The 24,661-nt window shown below is 34.3% G+C and overlaps 1 protein-coding gene across 7 annotated transcripts in view; it reads left to right on the forward strand.

Annotated features, from left to right (window-relative positions):
• SMCHD1 (structural maintenance of chromosomes flexible hinge domain containing 1) overlaps positions 1 to 24,661 on the forward strand; it is a 133,454-nt gene that overhangs the window by 90,799 nt on the left and 17,994 nt on the right. For all 7 annotated transcript variants that reach the window (XR_014252077.1, XM_082418557.1, XM_082418554.1 and 4 more), the window contains 12 exons: positions 867 to 982; positions 2,032 to 2,096; positions 7,046 to 7,133; positions 7,760 to 7,891; positions 8,783 to 8,932; positions 13,140 to 13,266; positions 13,436 to 13,555; positions 14,534 to 14,619; positions 15,251 to 15,373; positions 16,862 to 17,052; positions 18,844 to 18,953; positions 19,341 to 19,411. Coding sequence is in view for 6 of the 7 variants with exons in the window: in XM_082418557.1 (XP_082274683.1) it covers positions 867 to 982; positions 2,032 to 2,096; positions 7,046 to 7,133; positions 7,760 to 7,891; positions 8,783 to 8,932; positions 13,140 to 13,266; positions 13,436 to 13,555; positions 14,534 to 14,619; positions 15,251 to 15,373; positions 16,862 to 17,052; positions 18,844 to 18,953; positions 19,341 to 19,411 (1,379 nt within the window). In the remaining variant the exon portion in view is untranslated. The remainder of the gene's footprint in view (positions 1 to 866; positions 983 to 2,031; positions 2,097 to 7,045; positions 7,134 to 7,759; positions 7,892 to 8,782; positions 8,933 to 13,139; positions 13,267 to 13,435; positions 13,556 to 14,533; positions 14,620 to 15,250; positions 15,374 to 16,861; positions 17,053 to 18,843; positions 18,954 to 19,340; positions 19,412 to 24,661) is intronic.

Raw genomic sequence — 24,661 nt, forward strand, 5'->3', positions numbered from 1 at the left:
CCCCTCTAGGTGGTCACAAAGCACGGAGCTGACCTCCCTGTGCTATGCAGCTGCTTCCCACTATCTATCTATTTTACATTTGGTAGTGTATATGTCAGTGCTGCTCTCTCACTTCGTCCCAGCTTCCCCTTCCCCCTCCCCGTGTCCTCAAGTCCATTCTCTACGTCTGCGTCTTTATGCCTGTCCTCCCCCTAGGTTCATCAGAACCTTTTTTTTTTTTTTTTTTTTTAGATTCCATATATATGTGTTAGCATATGGTATTTGTTTTTCTCTTTCTGACTTATTTCACTCTGTATGACAGACTCTAGGTCCATCTACCTCACTACAAATAACTCAATTCTGTTTCTTTTTATGGCTGAGTAATATTCCATTGTATATATGTGCCACATCTTCTTTATCCATTCATCTGTCGATGGACACTTAGGTTGCTTCCACGTCCTGGCTATTGTAAATACTGCTGCAATGAACGTTGTGATACATGTCTCTTTTTGAATTATGGTTTTCTCAGGGTATATGCCCAGTAGTATCACAGGATATTGAATATAGTTCCTTGTGCTACAAATAATACAGTCTAACCTTTTTGGTCTTGCTTGGCAGACTGTGAAAATAAGACAAAGGATTATTAATAGCAAAGATGTATTTATTAGATTTCTGTGGAGATTTAGCACTGGAGAGTTACCTGTTATGATTGAATAAGTTCTGTAGACAAATTGTTGGGGAAGACTAATTAAAGAATAGTTTTATTTCTTCATCAGAATTTTATTATTAACACTTAAACAAGATGTATGCTTTAAGACATACAGTTATTTAGCCAAATCCACTAATTGAACTAGAAAGAAAATAATTTTTAATGTTCATCATTACAGATTTTATGATTACTGTTATTTCTGAAGATGACAGTATCATTAAAAATATTAATCCAGCACGTATTTCCATGAAAATGTGGAAACTGTCAAACAGTGGGAACCGACCACCAGCAAATGTGAGTCATAGAAAGCATTTTAGAAATTAAAAGTAGCTCTTACATTTAACATAAAATTAAATGTAATTTAATATAAAAATGCAGTGTGTATATCCTGGAGAACTAGAAAGTAACCCATTCCATCACTTACGATTTCTAAAAGATGCATCAGAGTATGTTTCAGAATTAAGTCTAAAGAACAGTAGCACAAGGCAAAAAGCTAAATATCACTAAGAGATAATATAGAAGGTGAGAGAAGGAGATGTGATTGATAGACTACAGAGTAAATTAAAGAAGGGGGTAGAGTGGAGAGAACAGTTTGAGAGTCCGAAGCCACACAGTCCAGTAGAAATATAATACCAGCCACGTGATACTCAAATTCTGAATTCTGCTAGTAGCCACATTAAAAAATTAAAAAAGTAAGTAAAATTAATTTAAATATAGTTTTAAACTAATATACAAAAAATTACCATTTCACCATGAACTCAATATTTTAAAATTTAATAATGATATTTTACATTCTTATATCTTTCCAAGTCTTTGAAATTTGGTATGTATTTTATGCTTACAACACCTCAGTTTGGACCAGTCACATTTCAAGTGCTCAGTAGTCATATGTAGTTATTGGCTACCATACCAGCCAGTGCCAATCTAAAATAAATCTCAAATTGGAAACTAAACAAAGCTATATCAGGGGTCCTGATTTAATGACATCTTTCAGGATTTATGGTTCAGTTTAGTCATCTGTTTAGGAAACTAGCTTCCTTAATTTATACCATCAGTCCCATCAAGCTGCTATTACCTTAAAATTATGTCACCACCTCTAAGATCTGTTTTGTGCCCTTTAATAATTAATGGTATATCTTTCCATTGTGACTAATCTCACTTTTGTGTCATACATGCATGGTAAAGATATATACATGTAGGGGTGTGTTTGTGTGTATTTATCAATCTGGATGTGATCTGGGTTCACACTTGGTGAAAGGAAAAGTAAATTTTCATTGTAAATACACTGTGTTAAAAGTTTGTGATTTCTCCCTCTTCCTCTTCTTTCCTACTTTTCCTTCTAGGCAGAAACATTTAGTTGTAATAAAATAAAGGATAATGACAAGGAAGATGGCTGCTTCTACTTCAGGTATTTTGCGAATTGTTTCATATTTTAATGCATATTTTGTTATGAAGGTAATCAGCCTTGGCAACATTTGCCTGCTCAGCTAGGGAGAAATAATTTATGATTGAATAGAAAATGTTATTTTCTTAATTTTTTGGTCAGGAAGTTTTTTGAGATATTTTGTTTGCAAACTTTGTGAAACGGTTTGGGGAAAGATTGTTGTGATAGATACATTTGTTTTCCAAACTATCAAAAACGTCAGAAGAATTCTGTTGTCAGAGCACTTTATATTTTATTGTATAGGACATTTCTGTAATTCTAAACTTAAGATCTTATGAAGTAAAAAAGCTGAACTAGGTTTTTATTGTTTAACTATGTGACTTTGAGTGTTGCTTCTTTAGTCTGGACCTGTGCTTTGAAATCTGAAAATGGTTTTGGAGAGATGGTGTCTAAGGTTTCTTTTATTTATTAGAAATCTTTCTTTCCTTTTAGACTAATAATTGCTTTGTTTTATTTCTTTAAGTGTATAGTTTATTAAGCCATATAGAAAGCAAAATGTACAAGTATAGATATAAATCATTGTTACAATAATACCAGCATTTATAATTACCTGTGTATTTACCTTTGTTGAGGTATTTATTTTGCCGTGTGGCTTCAAGTTACTGTCTATTGTTCTTTCATTTTACCTTGTAGGACTCCCATGAACATTTCTTCCTGGCCAGGTGTAGTGGTAATGAACTCCCTTAGCTTTTGTCTATCTGAGAATGTCGCTGCACTGTGTGGCATGCAGGATCATATTAGTTCCCTGACCAGGGATTGAACCCGTGCCCCCTGCAGTGGAGGTGCAGAGTCCTAACCACTGGACTGCAGGGAATTCCTATCTGAGAATGTTTTAATTTCTCCCTCACTTTTGAGGAACAGTTGCTGGATGTAGGATTCTTGGTTGACAGTTTCTTTCTTTTAGCACTTTGAAAACATTGGCCCACTGCCTTCCAAATTTACTGATGAGAAATCTCATCATCTTATTGAGGATCCCTTGTATGTAATGATTTGCTCTTCTCTTGCTGCTCTTAATATTCTCTTTTTCTTTGTCCTTTGAAAGTTTGTAATAATGTGTCTTGGTGTGGGTCTCTGAGTTTATCTTACTTGGAATTCCTTGAGCATCTTGGATATTTATATTCATGTCTTTCATCAAACTAGGGAAGTTTTCAGCCGTTCTTCAAACATGATCTCTGCCCCCTTTTCCCTCTTTTCTCCTTGAACTCCCACAATGTGTATGTTGGTCCACTTGATGGCATCTCAGGTCCCTTAGGCTCTGTTCACTTTCCTTCAATCATTTTTCTTTCTGTTCCTCAGACTGTCATTTCCACTGTCTTATCTTCAAGTTTGCTAATTCTTCTACCTACTCAAATCTGCCTTTGAATACCTGTAGTGAAATTTTCACTTCAGTTACTGTACTTTTCAGCTGCAGAATTTGTTTTTGGTTTCCTTTTAAGTTTTCTCTCTCTTTATTGATATTTCTCTCTCTTTATGATCAAGCCTGCGCACAGCAACAAAGACCCAGTGCAGCCAAAAAATAATAATAATGATAATAATTTTTAATTGAAAAGTTTAGATATTACATATTTCAAAAATGCTTGCCTTTTTCAAAATTAGTTATTTTTTTGGGTCTTCGTTGCCGCGTGCAGGCTTTCTCTAGTTGCGGCAAGCGGGGGCTACTCTTCATCACGGGGCGCGGGCTTCTCATTGCGGTGGCTTCTCTTGTTGTGGAGTACGGGCTCTAGGTGCATGGGCTCCAGTAGTTGTGGCTCATGGGCTCAGTAGTTGTGGCTCATGGGCTCTAGAGCACAGGCTCAGTAGTTGTGGCACACAGGCTTAGTTGCTCCACAGCACATGGGATCTTCCCAGACCAGGGATCGAACCCGTGTCCCCTGCATTGGTAGGTAGATTCTTAACCACTACACCACCAGGGAAGTCCAACGCTTGCTTTTTTTTTTTTTTTTTTTTTATAGAGAGATTATTTTATTTTGAAAATACATCATAATTTACTTAACTATTCACATATTTTGGGCTAAATAGATTATTTCCATTTTCATTATTATAAATAACATTGAAATCAACATCTATAAACAACCCTTTTTAGTTCCTTAAGCTAGATCATTTCCTTAATTTCTCTTTCAGATTTTTCATCATTAGTGTATAGCAATGCAAGAGATTTCTGTGCATTAATTTTGTATCCTGCTACTTTACCAAAGTCATTGATTAGCTCTAGTAGTTTTCTGGTAGCGTCTTTAGGATTCTCTATGTATAGTGTCATGTCATCTGCAAATAGTGACAGTTTTACTTCTTCTTTTCTGATATGGATTCCTTTTATTTCTTTTTCTTCTCTGATTGCTGTGGCTAAAACTTCCAAAACTATGTTGAATAATAGTGGTGAGAGTGGGCAACCTCGTCTTGTTCCTGATCTTATTGGAAATGGTTTCAGTTTTTCACCATTGAGAACGATCCAGTGCTTGCTTTTTGAGTCTACATCTTACTGTTTTTTATTGATCCAACTATTCTTTGTTCCTTTCTCTTTTTTAAAAAATTTATTGTTTTTATTTTCATTTTCTATTCCTCATTAACTTGGTAGTTATTCAATTTTTTACTATTTTCTAAGTGATTCTGTTTATTTTTTAAATTAATTAATTTAGGGATTACAACATGCATAGTTGACATATCAGTGTCTAAATGGCAATTTACATTTTGTACCCTTTTTGGTCAGTGCATGAATCTTAGAACACTTAAGTGCCATTTTCCCTCTCCCAACTTAACATGCCTTTGTTGTTGTGTATATTAAATCTGTCATGGCATTATTATTTTATACAGTCAGTGTTCATTTAGACTTAAACTAATTCATTTATCCTTTCTGTTAATCTTCAACTCAGGGCTTCCATCTGGGATCATTTTTAATCTGAGGAAGTTCCTTTAATATTTTTGACTGCACAGCTGCTGGTGACAAATTATCTAATTTTTACCTAAAAATGTATTCCATCTTCATGCTTGAAAAATATTTTTCTGGACATGATTTTCTAGGTTGGCCGTTTCTTTCTTGCAGTACTTTCAAGCCATCTTTCACTGTCCCATCATTTCTGTTGAGAAGTTAACAATCAGTCTTAACTGTTGTTACTTTGAAAAGTCATCATTTACCCTCCTTTTTGGTTGCTTTGAATTTTGTTTTCAGCAGTTTTACTGTGATGTGCCTATGTTTGGATTTTTTTGAAATTTATCCTTTTTGTTTTCATAGGCTTTGATTTTGTGGTCTTTGTTCAGTTTTTTAAAATTGTCAGCCATTATTTCATCAAATACTGCTTCTGCCTCATTCTTTCCCTCTTCTCCTCCTTACACTCTTATTTACATGCACTTAGTCCTTATAGTATTCTCTCTTACCCTCTTTTCTCTATTTGCCATATTTTTGACTTTCTTCATTTGAGATACTTTCTTCTCAGCTACCTTCAATTAACTAATCTCTCTCTGTTCAGTGGTATCTAATTGCTATTAAATTCATCTTCGAATTATCAATTTCTGTTTGGTATTTTTAGTTTTTTTTTAAAGGTCCAGTTCTCTGTTGGAATTTTCAGTCTTGTCTTTTATTACCTTGAGCACTAATCAGAGTTTACTGAAATCTGTCTGGAGTTCGTTTTGGTCTGTTTTGATTGTCTCTTGTTTCTGTTGGCTTTCATTCTGATTCTCTTGCCTCTTCATGTACCTATTTATTTGGGTTTTTTTTAAACCATACTTTTTATTTATGCATATTTATAGAAATAATTTGAAGTCTAAGATGTTCTCTTTCTCCAGATGGAGTTTACATTTGCTTCTGTCCGTTGTCTGGGATAGAGACTAGCAGTCTATTATCATTTTGGTCCATTTTCAGAGATTGAGATAATTCTAAGCTCAGTTGCTTTTCCTTTGGGAGCCTGTCTGCTTTAGGTCCACCTCTACTCCTAGGATATTCTCCCAAGAGTCAAGCAACCTTAAATATGAAACTCACTTCCCAGGGTCTCCATGCTATCTTGTATCCTGCTGAGTCATTTTTTTCACTTTTGCTTATTATCTCTCAAACATTTTCAAGCAGATGTCTTTTTTAATATGGTTACCTTCATCAGGAAGTGTTGGTCTGCCATTTGGGAGCAGAAGTCTTGTTTCATTCTTACTGGAACTCTATTAGGAATTATCCTCAGAGAAAACACAACCTAGAGAAAGGTTACATAATTTTCTTCAAGGTTGTGTGTATGTTATAGTGCAGAATTTCAATTCAGATGTGTGTTCACAGCCTTTGTTTACTACATTATGCCAATATTTTGAGAATATGAGTGACATGGCAGAGCCAACTTAGAGGTCATGAACCACATTGCACGTATCAGGCAAGGTATACTGTAGACTGTCGTTTATATATTCATTGTGTTTGTGACCAAAATAGTCTAGTAAGTCTACCTCTTATTAGGTACTGAGTTCTTTATTGATAATTAAATCACAATAAATATCTTATATATATATATATAGTTATATAGTTATATATTTAGACTATATAAATGGAAAACAAAGCAACATAAAAAGATGAGCTGGATAATCTATAAATTCACAATATAAAACTGAGTAGGAAGTTTGTGTAGAAATGAAGCAAAATTCACTTGATATATAATTCAGCATTTTTTGTGTTTACTTTGTCAACTTTGTATTCCTATTCTTTCAATTTTTGCCACACCCAGAGTTTGTGTTCTAGATGTTTTGTGATGGAATGTCCAGGTAAGAGGGATCTGGAATTAAGCCTGATATTGCAGGAAATATTTGGTGAATGAAGGTGAATGTAGTAATAGTAACTCTCCTCTTACTCATTTACTTTTTGTGGAAGGAAAAGAAATGTTAATGTTTTGAATTTCTTCCCCTTTTATTTAAAAGGTTTCAGTGATCTTGTCTCTTTCTTTTTAACTTAGGGATAAAGCAATTCCTAACAAAGTGGGGACATATTGTATCCAGTTTGGTTTTATGATGGATAAAGCAAATATCCTTAACAGTGAGCAGGTTTGTTTATTCTTTTTATGCATGGCAGTTAGCTTTAGTTAGCTTCACATGTTCTTGCTTGGTTGAGGAGTGTGTTGTTTTGTTTACAAGTGGGTTAATTATTGGTTGAAAGGTGTAAATAATGCCATCTTCAGGAATCTTAGCATAGTACATACTTAAATTATGTTGATTAAATTTGACCTGATGCAGAAGTTACTTGTTCATCCCTCTTTATATCGAGGACTCAGTTAGTAAACATTTTAATCTATATCATGGTAAGGTTGTTCCTATCAATTGTACATGAACGTGTTTCAATTAGTAACATTTCAGGTACTAGGATTCTAGATAATGAAGTTTAAGGTAGTTTCACATACATTATCTTCATTATTGTTACTGCACTAAATTTTTTAAAATTACATATATTTTTAAGTGTTTCTAAATTTGTTTTTAGATGGTTAACATTCAAAAATTAATCTGATATGCCTTTTATTCTCAATTTTTACAAGTTGATTAGTTTTAAGAATTTAATGGAAATACATTTTAGAAGGTAATATTTCATTTCATTTAGTATATGCTCTCTATTTCTTCTCTTCATCTTTAATACTAAACCATTAATGTATTGTTAATCAGAATGCTTCTTTTGTTAGATTATAGTGGATGTTCTACCTAATCAACCTGTGAAGTTAGTTCCTGAAATTCAGCCAGCTACACCAGCTGTTTCAAATGTTCGCTCAGTTGCCAGTAGGACCTTGGTCAAAGATTTGTATCTTCGTATTACGGTAATGTTTATTTACTTCCAAATTACAAAGGTTAACAAGAAAAATTATTCCTAGTTTTAGGGTGCAAGATAGTTATTATAGAATCGTATCTGGATTATTCAGTTTAAGTTTATAGGAAAACTTTGTGCAGATGAATGAAATACTTATCAATATCTTTATACTTGAATAAAAATAATGTTTAACATTATACATAAAATCCAGATATACTAAGTAGAAATTACTCAAAAATGCAGAAATCTGCCTACCTTTCCTAATATATCTTTAATCCACTATTTTATGTATGCATTATGAATGTGTGAAGGAAGTTGATTCTTCAATGTCCATTTCACTGAGGGGCAGAAAGTAGTTAAAGTATTTATTTTGAAGAGATCTGCTCATGGCTGATCATAATGAGCTCCTCAAAGCTTCCAGTTACCCAGAGGGTAAGCAGCAATAGTGCTGCTAAGAATATTAACAAAAACATGTAAGACACACTAGTGGCACGTCATTTTTATGAAAAGTTTGGCTGATAGAGTACTTAACTCCTTCAGTGTATTTTCTTGTTTTAGACACATGAGTCGTTCTTAAACTGGTCTTCCCTAGATCATATATATATGCTGAAGGTATAGTACATAACTAATTTTTAAATGGGAGTCCTTTTAATAGAGTTGGGAGCCATTGTATTAGATGGAAGCCATTGTATTAGATGGTTCTTTTATGGTTTCTGGGATTATTTCCTGCCTGTGGAGCACTTACTCTGAGAAGTGAATTTTGTGTTTGGAGTAAGAAGGATCAGGATGATTTAATATTTGGGGCTTTATAAATAGGTCATATTTCTGATTTGTCCATGCCCTTCTCTGGGTTTAATCTTTTTCTACTTCTAATTAGTTACGTTTTGTTGTTTGCTTTAAGGATGACTACAACAATCATACTGGAATTGATTTGGTTGGCACTGTAATGGCTACCATCAAAGGTTCTAATGAGGAAGATGACACCCCACTCTTTATTGGGAAAGTTAGAACACTTGAATTTCCCTTTGTGAAAGGTTCATCTGAAATCACGGTAATATTTTTGTCTTCTGGTAGATAAGGTTTCTATATTTAATATTTTAAAGCACAGTATTACAATACCTGTACTTTTGTATGTATAGCTATGAAGATGTTCTAATTATAGCATTAAATTGGAAAGTCAGCTAAAATATTTTGAGGTTTTGCTCTAAGCTATTACACAGTGAACCCATGATCATTGTTACTGTTAGAAGGACCCTCTTTTCCTCTGTGGATGACTGTTTTCTGTAACTGGAGTGATTTTAACTTCAGTGACAATTTGATATTCATGTATCATTGAAGAGCTACCATTCTGTGGATAGAAATAGAATCAAACATAGCCCAGGTAAAATGTACATATATCTGGGAAAGTTTAGTAAAACCAGCTTACCTTTGTTATTCATTTTTTTTTTCCAAAATGGAAATAGCTTTACTTATATAAAAAATACACAGTGCAAGAACATCAAAAATAATCACTATATTATCACCCTTCAGAGATATTGATGATTAGCAATTCAGTATATAACCTTCCACACTTTTCTGTGTATACACTGACCCTGCATGGATGTCCTGTGTGAGTATGATTTATATAGACATGGAGGAGGGTGTAAAATTTCATTAATGTAATAGAACTCTGCTTTCATGAAAATCTTCTTTTCGTATTTAACAAATCCTTGATACATTTCTTTACCAGCAAGTATAAACCTACATCATTGTATTGATGCTCATAATTTATTTGATCAATCCTAAGTGAAAATTTAGTTTCTTTCCAAAGTTTTATCAACAGTGCTTCCATCAGCTTTCTTCTGTGTATATCCTTTGCACAAATCTGATTCCTTAAGAAATTGCTAGAAGTAGAATTGGAGATAGGGAGTGTGCATTTTTAGCCTTTTGGTAGTTATTGCCAATTGCCTTTCAGTTTATATTCCCACCAGAAATACGTGTACATTCTCATATTACCAACCCTGAATAGAATGGTTTTTAAAATTCAACCACTCTTTTTATTGTTAAATATTTTCTTTGTTACTAGGAAGGTTTGAACATTTTTCATGGTTTTGACCTTTGTAGGATTGTCCCTTAACTCTTTTTTTTTTTTTTAACATTTTTATTGGAGTATAATTGCTTTAAGTCCCTTGACTCTTTTTCTTCTGGGAGATTCATCATTTTCTTCTTAATTTTATATTAAAGATGTTAATTCTCTTTTGTGTATAAGTAGCTTTTTCCTGAGTTTGTCTTTTAGATTTTTGCTTTGTCTATATTAGGGTAGGAGGAAGAGTTGTATTCACAGTGATAGCTCTCGTATTCTTAGGCCTTTAATTTTTTTATTGGTCTTGATTTTATTTTTATCTTTTTTTCAAATTTATTAACTAAAGTTTTGGGTAGAATAATTCTTCCTGTACCAATAAATATGAAATTTCACCTTTTTCTGTATTTTTTTGTTGTCGGTGTTTATCTTTTTATCTAATCCAGTGCTAAAATCACATTGTTTTAGCAATATTAGGCTTACAGTTGGGGAGACTGCCAGCTTGTACCTGGCCTAAAGTTCGACTTGTTGGTTGGTCTGGCAGTAACCGAACATTACAGCATTTCCATTTTAATTAGTTCTCAACATTTTAAATTACTCTCAACATTTAAATTAATTACTTACCCTGCTGTACACATTTCTGAGGCTAAGACGGTGACTTAAACTATTCCCCCACAGCTGCATATGGACTGTCAGTTTCATATCATGCATATGAATTTCCACTAGAGGTTCCTAATATCACACTGAATAAGCAGAAATCTCTCAGGTCCTACTTGGCTCCTGACCCATATATCAATTTAGTAGGTCTGGGGCAGGGCTGAGGAATCTGATTTGTGCAGGTGATTCTTATCATTAGGGACATTTAGGAAACACTGGTATAAAACAGTCATTTGTAAATGTTCCCTGTTTGCTTGAAAAGAACTTGTACTGCTTTCTTTAAAGTTTTAATCTAAATTTATAATTATTCAAGTTTGTTAATTGTGTTATTCAAATTCTTTATATTATTTGCCTACTTGATCTGGAAATTTCTGAAAGAGGTGTCTAAGTTTTATTCTGCTATGTATTTATCCTTTTCTCATATTCCAAATTGCCATTTGTGTATGGACGCAGTTTTGGACTCCTCAGTTCTCTTCAGTTCTGTTATTCCATGTATCTTGGTAAACTGTACATCACAGATTACAAACTATACATCTTTGAGATAGGAAATGCCTCCTTAAACAAGACATAAAGGAAAAGATTTTATATTTAACTATATATATAAATAGAGGATTAATAATATTAATATATTGGTATAACAATATATTAGTACAGTATATTGAACATATTTTTAAAACATCCTAAAGAACTTCCTGCAAATCAATGAGAAAAAAGACAATCTAGTAGAAAAATAAATGACCAAAGAACAGAAGCAGGCAGTTAATGGAAGAGAAGGTATAAATGACTAATAAACAGGAAGCATGACCTCAGTACTAATCAGGGAAATGCTAGTTAAAACAATAATGACTGGTTGTTTTTAATACATCTTTTTAGAAAAAAGAAGTACTTGATTGATAGTAAGTGTTGGCCAAGCATCAGGGGAACTGGATATTCTTATACACTAATAGTGAGAGGATAAATTGATGTAGCCTTTTTGAAGGGAAATTTGATACTACCTATTAAAATAAACTTTTAATAAGTCACTATAGGGACTTCCCTGATGGTTCAGTGGTTAAGAATCCACCTGCCAATGCAGAGGACACAGGTTCAATCCCTGGTCTGGGAAGATCCCACATGCCGCTGAGCAACTAAGCCCGTGCGCCACAACTCCTGAGCCTGCGCTCTAGAGTCTGCGAGCCACAACTACGGAGCACGTGTGCCACAACTACTGAAGCCCGCGCGCCTAGAGCCCGTGCTCCACAACAAGAGAAGCCACCGCGATGAGAAGCCCACACACCGCAAAGAAGAGTAGTCCCCACTCACCTCAACTAGAGAAAGCCCACACACAGCAATGAAGAACCAACACAGCCATAGATAGATAGATAGATAGATAAATTTATGGGGGAAAAAGTCATTATATTTCTCTCTTCTAGAGAATACACCAAGAAGTACTGAAAGCTACTTTCTTTCCTGTATTATAAATAATAGCTAAAAAATTTTAAATGAAATGTTCATCACCCAGTGAAAGGATATTATAGTGTATTGTATCTATACTATGCATAAATGTAAAAAATCGGTATTTAAACATTCACTTGAATTGTTTGACAGATCAAAATGAGTGCTGAAAGCAGATTGCTGCAGTATAAAGTGTATGTTATTTTTAAAGTGCAAACAGTTTTATTTTTGTGTTTATATTCATGTAAATACATTGAAAACAGCTTTCAGAAACTAAGTGGTGGGATTGGGGATTGGTTTAATGATGGACTTATAATTTTATTATTTCGTGGATTGTTTTACAGTGTTCTATCAATTTAGATTTTTAGAACTTTTACATCTGAATTTTATTGTGGTCTAAAAAACAAAACAATTAGTACCTATTGTTTCCTTGTAAGACTGAAGAAGTTATTTAGGATATAAATATTTATATTGCATTATTTACTAGTTATATGTTATGGTCTCAAAGTATATCAGAAGTTTGTGTGTGTGTGTGTGTGTGCTCATTAATGAAGAAAAATACATTAAAAAAAAAAACAAAAAACAAATGTTTAGAGCTTTTCAGGACCTTTTGTTTGGTCACCTGGGACTGGTGGGTCTACTTCCATGGTAACAGCTGTAACTTAAACTCAGCATTGGGCTTTGTGGATTTCTTTGTGATTATTTTTATAACTTTCACACCATCAGCTGTTTCACACTGCTTCAACTTAAAGGTTGGAATCAGGAAGATATTTCTAGTCAGGATATAAGTGGCCATTGATATTTCTGGCCTGGAAAGATACTTTTTCTTATAGTTTTCCATTGTATATAATTTTTGCATAAGCTATTTATTGGTAAGATAATTTGACTTTCAAATCAATAACAAAAGGTAAAGAGTTCTGTGTCTTGGATGGTGCTGCTGATGTTTTAATGAATGCTTAATGAATCTCACAGGTCAGTCAATTTTGCCTTTTGCCTTTAAAATTTACCACTTACTTGAAAACAGAGTATAATGAGATATATAACATTTATACATTTACAAATACCTTTTCAAATCTCTTTTTTCCTTACTGCTTTTTTCTTTATACAGAGTCTAGTTCTGGCAGAAAATAGTCCTGGAAGGGATAGCACTGAGTATTTTATTGTGTTTGAGCCTCGGCTACCAGGCTTATCAAGAACATTAGAATCATATATCCTACCATTTATGTTTTACAATGGTAAGTTTCTAGGAAAATAGAGGATAAACTCTTAAGTTAGTGGTACTTTATATAACTTTGTTTTGCTTTCCATTAACATGGTGCTTACTAGTTATCTAATCATGTTATGACATTTTGGAAAAGTCACAATTTAAAAATTGAAGTAAATTATCTGAATATTTTTTCTTAGATGTTAAGAAGCAGCAACAAATGGCAGCACTTACAAAAGAAAAGGACCAATTATCTAAGTCTATTATAATGTATAGAAGTTTATTTGATGCCAGCAAACAGCTTCTTGATGAGATGAAGTGTAAGTCATTTTGTGTTCAAAGGTAATAGAAAATGATGCTTTGGGGAATGGTGAGGTAGAAGTTTGAGGCCATGAGACACAAACATTGTCTAATTTCCTGAACTTAGAAGTAAACTGCAGGACACGGCAGAAAGGTGGTAGTGATGGTTTATATTACTCATCATTCGATCTTCTTAAGATGAAGTATTCCTGCATTTTAAATAAATGTATATCTTGTTTACCTACAAAAATTTGAAACTTTTACTAGAAATCTGAATCTATAGAAATTTAAAGGTTTTGACATAACAGTAATAAGGTTTATATCTAGCTCTAGCATTTGGCAAAAGACATTGGATGACAATATCACTGAAAGAGTGATATGTAATTTAAGTTTTAGTTTGAGCCATGTGACTGTGTGTAGTTCAATTTAAAAATATCTGCAGCAGAGAAATATGTAATTTATTTTTTAATAAATACATGGAATATTTGCTACAATTTTTAATAATGTTTGTATACTGTTTAAGACAAGGCATTTGCTGAGTTGTGCTCTATTTGTCGGATTTTTTTCACAGGTCAAGGATATTTAGAGGATAATAGGAACTAAGTAGAGTAATGAAATAATACACAATTTGTAGCACTGAAAATTTGTTTTTAAAAAGTCCTATTTGTTTCTTAGAATAACCTTAACGCAATTACGTATAAATTATGTATAGTCACGTGGATTAGAATTAAATAGCTTTTCCAAGATTACTTGTGGTTTGTAACATATCATAATACCTCCCTTAGCTGCATTAATTTTGTTTTTTATTTTTGTGTATTAGAAATGAACTTTAATTTTAGATTTTAGTTTAATTTAAAATTTCTATAATAGTCCTCATTTTTCATTTTAGCATCAGTCATTAAAAGGGAAAAAACAAGGGATTGAAAACATTCTTCAACAACTGTATTTTGGGGGCTATCACAAATTGATAGTTTTTGTTTGTTTGTTTTTAATTTTAGGCCAAGTTGAAGAAGCAAAATTAAAAGAGGCCCAGTTGCGAAATGAACTAAAAACACACAATATTGACATTCCTACAACACAACAGGTACAGTTTTCAAGTATATGTGAAAGTTTTTTCTTTTTAATTAAATTCTAACCTATAATTTTTTTTTTTTTACCATTCATATTTTATTAGGAATGTTATATACACTGTTGTTTTGGGGTACTAAGCCATATGTGGATTATAATCTAGTCACTTACTAGACATTAAAATGGGCTAACAATGATGGAGTTCTCTTTTCAAAGAAATTGCAGTTTGTGTTTCTAATCTAATGACACCAATAAATTAAATTAATAATACACCAACTTGAGAACTTGCATTGAAGAGGCCTAAGTGATAATCAGTATATGTGGTGGCAAAGAAAATGAGAGAAAGTAACAAAAGACAATAGATTTTTTTAAAGCTTACATTCTTTATGTGTATAACTCATAAGTCCTATTATACGTTATATATTTCTTAACTAAGAAAAAAAAGAATCAGTGAGGTTGACTCTTTACATTACTATGATCATACTCTTATAAGAAAGGAATGGCTGCTTAGTAACTTTTATGTTCTTGAGTTGTAACTTTATGTTCTCGAGTTGTCTAAATTGTTGGGTTTTCTCTGCTATTTTCTCTGCCTGGTACAAGACTAACTGTAATTGGCCTTGCAGTTAATTTTTCTTTTTAAATTACAGATGCCACACATTGAAGCACTTTTGAAGAGAAAGATATCAGAACAGGAAGAACTAAAGAAAAAACCCAGAAGATCATGTACTCTTCCTAACTATACTAAAGGCAGTGGAGATGTTTTGGGAAAGGTTTGTGTTTAAGCCTTTTAAGAGGCATTACATTTTATTATCTTGTTTTCTATCTGCTTTGGGTGATCCTAGATCATGGAGCTATGACGGTACCGATAATTGGGGATCCCAGGCAGGACAGAGTGGGATTTCATCACACTACTGAGATGGTGTGCAGTTTAAAACCTATGAATTGTTTATTTCTGAAATTTTCATTTAATATTTTCAGACTGCCATTGACTGTGGGTGACTGAAACTGGGGAAAGAGGAACCACAGATAAGGGGGGACTACTGTACAAGAGTAGACATTGTGATGTTTTTAACAGTGACACAGCGTTCTCATTGCTAGGGCAGGTTTTTGCTACCAGATCAGGTAAGAATAAAGGGTAGATGTGACCATATCAGTGCAATAAATGAGGTTTTGAAATCTGCCACAAAATTTCAGCCTTGTTGGACTTTGAGCAAGCTTGTGACTAAAATACAGTGGGTCCTCTCTATCCACAGGTTCTGCATCCTTCGATTCAACGAACTGCAGATGGAAAATATTTGGGGGGAAAATTCCAGAAAGTTCCAAAAACTAAAACTTGAGTTTGTCATATGCTGGCAACTATTTACATAACGTTTACATTGTATTAGGTATTATAAGTAATTTAGAAATGATTTAAAGTGTACAAGATGGTATATGCAGATACTATGACATTTTATATAAAGGGTTTAAGTATCCACAGATTTTAGTATCTGAGGGGGTTCCTGGAACCAGTCCCCTATGGATACTGATGGACTGCTATACAGTTGACCCTTAAACAACATGGGTTTGAACTGTGAGGGTCCACTTATACAGTTTTTTTTTTTTAACTGAATACCGACTACAGTACTGCCTAACGGTTGAATCCTCGGATGTGAAACTGTGGGTATGGAGGACCGACTGTGAAGTTATATGTAGATTTTCGACTGCTTGGAGGGTCAGTGGCCCTAACCTCCACATTGTTCAAGGGTCAGCTGTATTTGTAAATAGGAGAGTGACTGTTAATTCTAAGCTCTAAAGTGTTTATATAAGCAGAAGAAATGATTCTTATCTGTGATGTTTAGATTTGTTTTCTGAAAAATCATCTGAGTAAAAGATCTACTTAGAAGGGTATAGTATATAACTATATTTAGGTTTAAGTGTATTTTATGATTACTTTATCAGTTGACACACCCCAATAGTAGAGATATTAAATGTGGGGGAAAAAGTACATCACCTAGCTGATAATATTCCAAATATTTTTATTTGGTTACTTGCAAAATTTACTGTAGTTTAATCTGTGGAACAGTTTTTTAAAATTTAATAGAAGAGACAGTTTAATATGTTTAAGCCAGTAAGCTTTTACAGTTTGAGATTTTTTTTGTTAATTTATGTGAGTGTTTCAAAAAAAGTGTTTTTGCTTTAGACTTGGGCTTTTAAAATATTTAATGTCAGATTTATATATATTTAAAACTTTTTTACTTGATTTGTAAAATGGGCTATAGATTGCACACTTGGCACAAATTGAAGATGATAGAGCCGCAATGGTTATTTCTTGGCATCTGGCAAGTGACATGGACTGTGTGGTCACCCTGACCACTGATGCTGCACGTCGTATCTATGACGAAACCCAAGGTCGTCAGCAGGTGTTGCCCCTTGATTCTATTTATAAGAAGACTCTTCCAGATTGGAAAAGGTTAGAAAAAAGTGAAAGTAATGATTTTTTTCAGAAATTTCTTTTCTATTTTTTATCAAATCACCGAATTTTAAAATTTCTCTAAAAGACGCTTAAAAAAGAGAAGTGACTCAAAGTATCTGCATTATTTTTGTCTTCATCACAAATATGATCTTCGTTAAGATCAGTATTGCAGTGTATTTGATCATATATGCTGGCCAAGTTTAATTTGCCAATTAAATGTTATTTGTATGTATGAGAGATACACATACAAGCACACAAACACACAAACCCAAAGCGAATTTTTGGCCTTTGCAACAGGAAAAATGGTAAGATGTCATTATCCTTAACAGAATATGGAACACCTTCATTTGGAGTAAGAGTATAGATACATGTCTTTTGTCCTATTTATGTCGTATGAAAATAAGGAGCCATCATTTAGGTAGAGAAGGTTTCTCTATTGGAACTGCCATTAGCAAAGTTGAAATGTAAGAGACCATCTACTTAGGATGTTACACCTTTTTTTTTTTTTAAAAAGATGTTACATCTTTGTTTTAATATAAATCTGGTTTCTTTAAGTGTTTTCCCATTTACTTTTCAAAATATGTTTTTAGGAAATAACCATGCAAACCAATTAAGCATTTTTAATCTAAAATTTAAAATATTTTATGTGTTCTCTAATTTTTGGCTATTTTTAAAAATCTACCTTAAAAGACTAAAACGAAATGGTGGTAACAAAACAAAAAAATTAAAATGTGCAACAGACTATTGACCAATAATTTTCTTAGATTCCTAAACAAAGCTTTGCAAGGTGTACAGTTGGGTAGGTATGGGGACTTGAAGGAGAATGGAAACTAATATTAAGAGCTTACTGTGTCATTAAACTAACATTTTATTTCACTTTGTAATCTAAAAATAGATTTAGGAAACAGCTGGAATTTGAACTCAAATCTGTCTGCTTCTAAAATCTCCTACTCTGCTACCAGTCAGCACCCATTTTAAACAACATGGGAAATCCTGTCAAATCATAATGACTGTGTTTATAAGGGTAATAATTTTTGTAAAAGTAATTTTACCTCCAGGAGGGCCTCTCTTTTATTTCATAATACCTGAGGACCAAGTTAAGAATTCTTGATTTAGGGAAAGTATGAATCTGGTATTTAAGGCTAATGCTTGCTCTAAAAGCTAGTTATTCTCTCTTTCTGGTATTGTGCCTGTTATTGGGATTGAGTTAACTAGCTCTTAAAGCCACCCCAACCTCTACTCCTACCTACAAGATTTGGGAAAAGCTACCGTATGGAAGGGGAAAGCCCTGACACCCCAGTCAGCCTCCATCTCTTGAATCTCATTGTTATCCCTGGACTTCAGTTGCTCATTCTGTACGGTGTGTCAGAGGACAGGCGGCCAGAGTACTGGGCTGTTTCCCTCTCGTATGCTGTGTCTTGGGCCTTGCCCCTTCCCCCCGTCTATTCTAGGGCCACTCTCCACGTGAGACAGTCATATCATTGGCATCCTCGTTTAGGGCCAGCTTGAGAGGCTGCTTCTCTCCTTTGTCAAACTAAACAAAAGTTAGTTTATATTGATTTTACAAACTAATATGATGATAGCAGTACAGATAAAACTAAGATATTTTAAATGGTAAATATCATCTTCATTTCTAAAGGCATAACGGTTAATAATTTAGGAGTATTACCTGTGCATAGGGAGTTGATTAAATGATCACAAAAATAATCAGTATATTCATATGTTTTTCATAGTATATATTTTTTGATTAAAAGTTACATGTTTTGTTTAAAATTTTTTAAAATTCAGACCTCTGCCTCATTACCGAAATGGAAAATCGTATTTTAAACCCATTGGAGATCCCGTCTTTGCCCGAGATTTGTTAACATTTCCAGATAACGTAGAACATTGTGAAACAGGTAAAGGAAATTATGATGGCTTTTTTATACAGATGTTACATTTGTGATCCAGATACATAAATTACTGACTATGGAAAATTATGTTCTTATTTAATTTATAAGTGATAGTTTTATTAATATTTACTTCTCTCATTTTTCCTGTTAGAGGAAAATATTGAATAAAATTCTTATGTTATTAGCATTATTTCTAATAAAACTTTGTAATATATGTTAAGATTTTAAGAAATATCTCAGTTTTTTTAAAAATAAAAGTTTCATGTGCACAGTCATTATATTTCAAATTCTGAGTACACAACAGCATGCTCACCACCAGAAGTTTGTGTTAATATTTTAATATGACCAAAAAATATGTCATAATTTTAATAATTTGTTAATTGAATGTTTTAGTATTTGGTATGCTGTTAGGAGACACCATTATTTTGGATAATTTGGATGCTGCCAATCATTATAGAAAAGAGGTATGTATTTGAATTATTTTTTAATTTGTAGCTCCAATTTTAATGTGTACTTTAAAAATTTAATATATATCTCTGTATAGAAATAATTTTATTTTAGGATACATGTGCAAATGACTAAGTAACCTTGTCAAAACCAATTTAAATCCTACAGATTGATAAGCAGCATGAAATTGGGCAAAATATAGGAATGAATTTGCCAAGATGCAAATTAAAATGAGATGTTTATGAAATTGTCCTAAGACTCAAAATCAGTATCTGTTATTGATGGTGGTATTGAAAAAGAGTACACTCAGATAATGTTGTTGGAAATGTAATTTGACGTAGCCCTTGTTTATTAGTTGTTAGGGCTGCTGTAACAACACACCACAGACTGGGTAGCTTAAACAGTAGAAATGTATTGTCTCACAGTTCTGCAGGCTTAAAACCGAAATTCAAGGTGTGAGAAGGGTCAGTTCTTTCCAGGGCTTATGAGGGGAGGGTCTGTTCCATGCCTTTCTCCTTGGTTTGTAGATGGTCATCTTCTCCCTGTGTCTGTTCACATCTATGCATATCTGTGTCCAAATTTCCGTTTTGTATAAGGAAACTACTCATTGGCTTAGAGCCCACTGTTATGACCTCATTTTAACTTGATTACCTCTGTAGAAACTCAGTCTTCCAATAAGGTCACATTTTTGAGGAACTGGGGGTTAGGACATCAACATACGAATTTTGAGGGACACAATTCAACCCATAATACTTTTGGAGAGCAGTTTGGCAATATAAATGTTTCCGTTATCTATTGCTACATAACAAACACTTCAGAAGTTAGTGGCTTTAAACAGTAACAACATATTATTTCTCATTTCTCTGTGGGTTTCTCCCAGTAGTGTTAGCTAGTTGCACTGAGATGGTGAAAGCTCCAAAATGCCTCACTCACATAGCTGGCAGTTGATGCTGGTAGCCATCTGGGATTCAGCTGGAGTTGGCCAGAGGCTCAGCTGGTGCTGTCTGCTGGGGTCATTGTTCTCACCTCCACTCATGGGTGTGTGAGATAATACCATTAAGGCTTTTAGAAACCTTTTTCTAGCTAAGAGGATCTGGAAAGCAGTGCCTTAAATCTTTCTGAGGTCTTAACATAGGGACATCCTTCACTTGATATTTGACTTTGAGGCCACATTTTACTGGCTGTACCCTGGATTTGATCTTAGCCCTGAGGCTTTCCATTTCTTTTTCAAGAACATTTTGTTAGCTGAACAGGCTGGGGAGGAAAAACAGTCCAACCCAGCAAGTTCTGGGTTGGAAATATTTCCTTGAAATTATTTTTGAAAATGAATTAGTTCCTACTTAGTTTATTTCCCACCTGTACTGGCTAGTTGATACTGGCTACTGGATAGGCACTTGGTAGGCTGGCAGACTTAGATCTCTCTATGCAAACCTCTCCTTGTGGCTGCTGGGGCTTTTTCAAATGGCATTTGGGACCTAAGAAGGGAAGTTAGAGCAGTGATGGCAGAAGTTGCAGGTCTCTTAAGTCCCAGCGTCAGGAAGTACATTCGGTTCAGAATCTGGCCAGCCCAGACCCACATCGGGGAGTGGGGAGTTTGAAATAGACTCTTTCCTCTCCATGGGAGGGGCAAAGAAGTTGCCGCCATCTTTGTACCATCACAACGTATTAAAATAATTTATCTTACAGACATGCTCCCACAAGTATATAAAGATATGTACAAGAATATTCATTAGATGTAAAGCAGTTATATTCCAATAAAGATGTTTTAAAAAAAAAGAATATTTAAGAATTTTTAAGACACTTTGGAAGCAGTGTGAAGTCCATCAGTTGGGATTGCACAACTCTACTACAGTAATTTATACAGTAGAGTAGTATGTAGCTATTAAAAAGACATAAAGCAGATTGATATGTCCTAACAAGGAAGACGTACAAAATATATTGTTTTGTTGAAAAGTTGCCAAATGATAAAGTATAAGATGATGCCCTTTTAAAAATAAGCTTATGTAATTTAAATAAGATGGGAGAATATATTGTATACTGTTGTATGTATTAAGAAAGATTATCCCTTCGATATTACTTCTAAGTTTTACTTAATGAGAAAAGAAAGGCAATCTACTGTGAAGAAACACCTTTCAGAGGGCTGTTGTAAAGATTGAATAAAATAATAAAATAAGAAATAGAGTAAAATTTCAGTAGAGGAATGCTCTCTTTGGATCTGAAATCCAGAGGTCTTTGAATTCTTTGATACAGAAGAAGTATTAAATTTAATAAATATGGTGTTAGGGACTTGGAAATAGCAGGTGATAAACATGTATGTAAACACTATAGGCTTGCAAATTATTATAGCTGAAAGTAAGGATGCAGTTACTTAAGAGAAAACAGAGGTCAGTTTAAAATATGATCCAGTACCAATAAATAGTGTATTCTAAAGTCATGGATACCTTAAAAATCATATACTCTCACTTTCTAGATGAGAAACCTTAAGTTCAAAACAAATAATGGTTCTCTATCAAGTCATAGTCCTAATTCATGGCAGAAATAGAACTAGTCAGAACAGTTTTTCTTTGGGCCCAGTTAAGAAGAAATAAAAAGTGTCTTGAATTTAGGAGAGCTAAATTAGTGAGATTATTGAAAATTAAACAACTAATTGTGTAAAAGTATGTGGCATCTTCACGAATGGTTCCTTATGAGCCTAATAATGGCTCTACTGTACTATACCAGAAAACAGTTGTGGGTGGAGGAGCTGCTGTATTCAGGTGGTGATTAGCATGCTTGTATGTCCTGAATTATAGGCTAGAAAGCATACCCATTAAGTGGTATGACAACATGGAATCTGTTAGGAGAAGATGAGAAGCTTACTAGTGAGCATAGAATTAACAAGTTGGGTAATAACTGGAAGATTCTAGTTAGTTCAGTCCGTTATTTGGACACTTAGTGTGTGTGAGACACAGTGGGGTGCTATTAAATGTTGAACAGCTGGCTCTGGAGAGTGGGGTGCTGGGACCCTGATCTGTAGCTTTTGCCAGCCCCCATAGTGTGAATACTCATATCATAGCTGACTTCCAGCTCCCTACGTGTGGTCATTGAATGAGGCGTTCAGGAGACCCGGTTCTCATGACCCAGTAAATGCTGGCTCCAGTGTATCACTAGGCACAGCACTAGGCACTGAGGGTTATGCAGAGATGGACTAGACAACTAGGGTAGCCAAAGGAAATTCTAGCAGAGGTAAACTAAAAGGCCATTTCAAAAAGCTAGTTCTGGCTATATATATCATTAAGATATATATCTTACTGTATGAACTGGCAAGAAAGTAAGAATTCTAAGTGAGGGTGGGAACCCAGAGATAAACATAACAGTGAAGCCAGATTTTGCTTTAAGAACATTTGTTAAACTAATGGAACTTGAGCATCAATTTGCACTCCTTTGAAAGGCTCAGAGGGTAAGACATACCAAAGTAGGGAATCTGATCAAAGACCTCTTTCCCAATAAACTGGAACCCCCCCCAAAGGGCTTAAACCCCTTAGTATAAGACTGAACAAAAGAAATTAACTTGCCCCCCTCCATCTCAACTCCTAAGTGCTTCTAGAGAGTGTAAGAAAATTACCCTTCTTGAACTTCAGCACTAAGTGGAAAAGAAAACATATTGAACATAAGAGCAAATATTTTAAAGTATATTTTAAATATTAATATTTAAGAAATATTAAATATTCATTGAAATATGTATTAATATATTTTATAATATATTTTAAGAAATGAAAGTGTTGCAAAGAAGATAAGAGCAAGTAGACTTGAAAAAGTCAAATAGAGCATCTAAAAATAAAAAATATAATAAAAATTAAATACTGGGCAGACTTAACAGCTTAATAGAGAATTTAGTGAATTGGAAGATAGGTCAGAAAAATTATCCAGACTGCAGCCCAGAGAGAAGGAATGTAAGAGAAAGAGGCTGAATAGTCACTAAGGATAGAATGAGAAAATATTTTTTAAAAATCTAATCAGAGTGCCAAGAGGAGGAGGATAAAAGGATCACAGGTAATATCTGAAGAACTAATGGCTGAAAACTTTTAAGAACTGATGAAAGACACCAATCCATAGCTTCAAAAAAAAAGTAAGAGGGACTTCCCTGGCAGTCCAGCGGTTAAGATTTCACCTTTCAGGGACTGCCTGGTCCAGTGGTAAAGAATGTGCCTTCCAATGCAGAGGACGCTTGTTCAATCCCTGGTCGGGGAACTAAGATCCCACATGCTGCGGGGCAGCTAAGCCCATGTGCGACAACTACTGAGCCCACATGCCTCAACTAGAGAGCCTGCGTGCCGCAAACTACAGAGCCCACACGCTCTGGAGCCTGTGTGCCACAACTAGAGAGAGAAAACCCGCACGCCACAACCAGAGAGAAACCCGCGCACCACAGCTAGAGAGAAGCCCACGTGCCGCAACTAAGACCTGCCTGATGTAGCCAAAAAAAAAAAAAAAAGAGATTTCACCTTCCAATGCAGGGGTGTGGGTTCAGTCCCTGCTTGGAGAGCTAAGATCCCACATGCCTCATGACCAAAAAAAACCCACCAAAAACAGAAGCAATACTGTAGCAAATTCAATAAAGACTTTAAAAATGGTCCACATCAAAAAAAAATTTTTTTTTAAGTAACAGCATATGTGACAAAAGCGGGGACAGCATTTGTTCCTCATAATTGGTATAGCACAGCAGTCCCCAACCTTTTGGCATCAGGGACCGGTTTTATGGAAGACAGTTTTTCCAAGGATGGGGTGGGGTGGGAGGGGATGGTTCAGGCGGTAATGCGAGTGATGGGGAGCAGCAGAGGAAGCTTTGCTCACTTGCCTGCTGCTCACCTTCTGCTGTGCTGCCCGGGGGTTGGGGACACCTGGAATAGCACATACTGATTTTTTGCTTCCAAAGTTTTTAATGAGGTCACTCCACCAATTAAATATTGTTTTAAAGCTCTCCTAAGAAAAGGCTTTTATGACATCTCTTGGTGATATTGTTAGGTTTCAGTAGTCTTTGTTATCGTTTTCTCTTCCTAAATTCTTCATGCCGTTTATACTACTTCAACTCCTTGTTGATTCCACCCCTTGCTAATCCTTACAGCAGTTGTGAATAAGTATTGCCCAGAACTGTAGCACTGTTGTTCACTCACTGAATTTGTAAAAGCTGTCATGATCTTTTTTGTCCTAATATAGTGCCTAGTGAGGACTGAAGTTTCTTTTAATGGTAAATTATAGTAAAATACATATAACAAAATGTACCATCT

This window comes from Balaenoptera physalus, assembly GCF_965194825.1.
Source record: "Balaenoptera physalus genome assembly, chromosome: 12".
NCBI classification, from domain to species: Eukaryota; Metazoa; Chordata; class Mammalia; order Artiodactyla; family Balaenopteridae; genus Balaenoptera; species Balaenoptera physalus.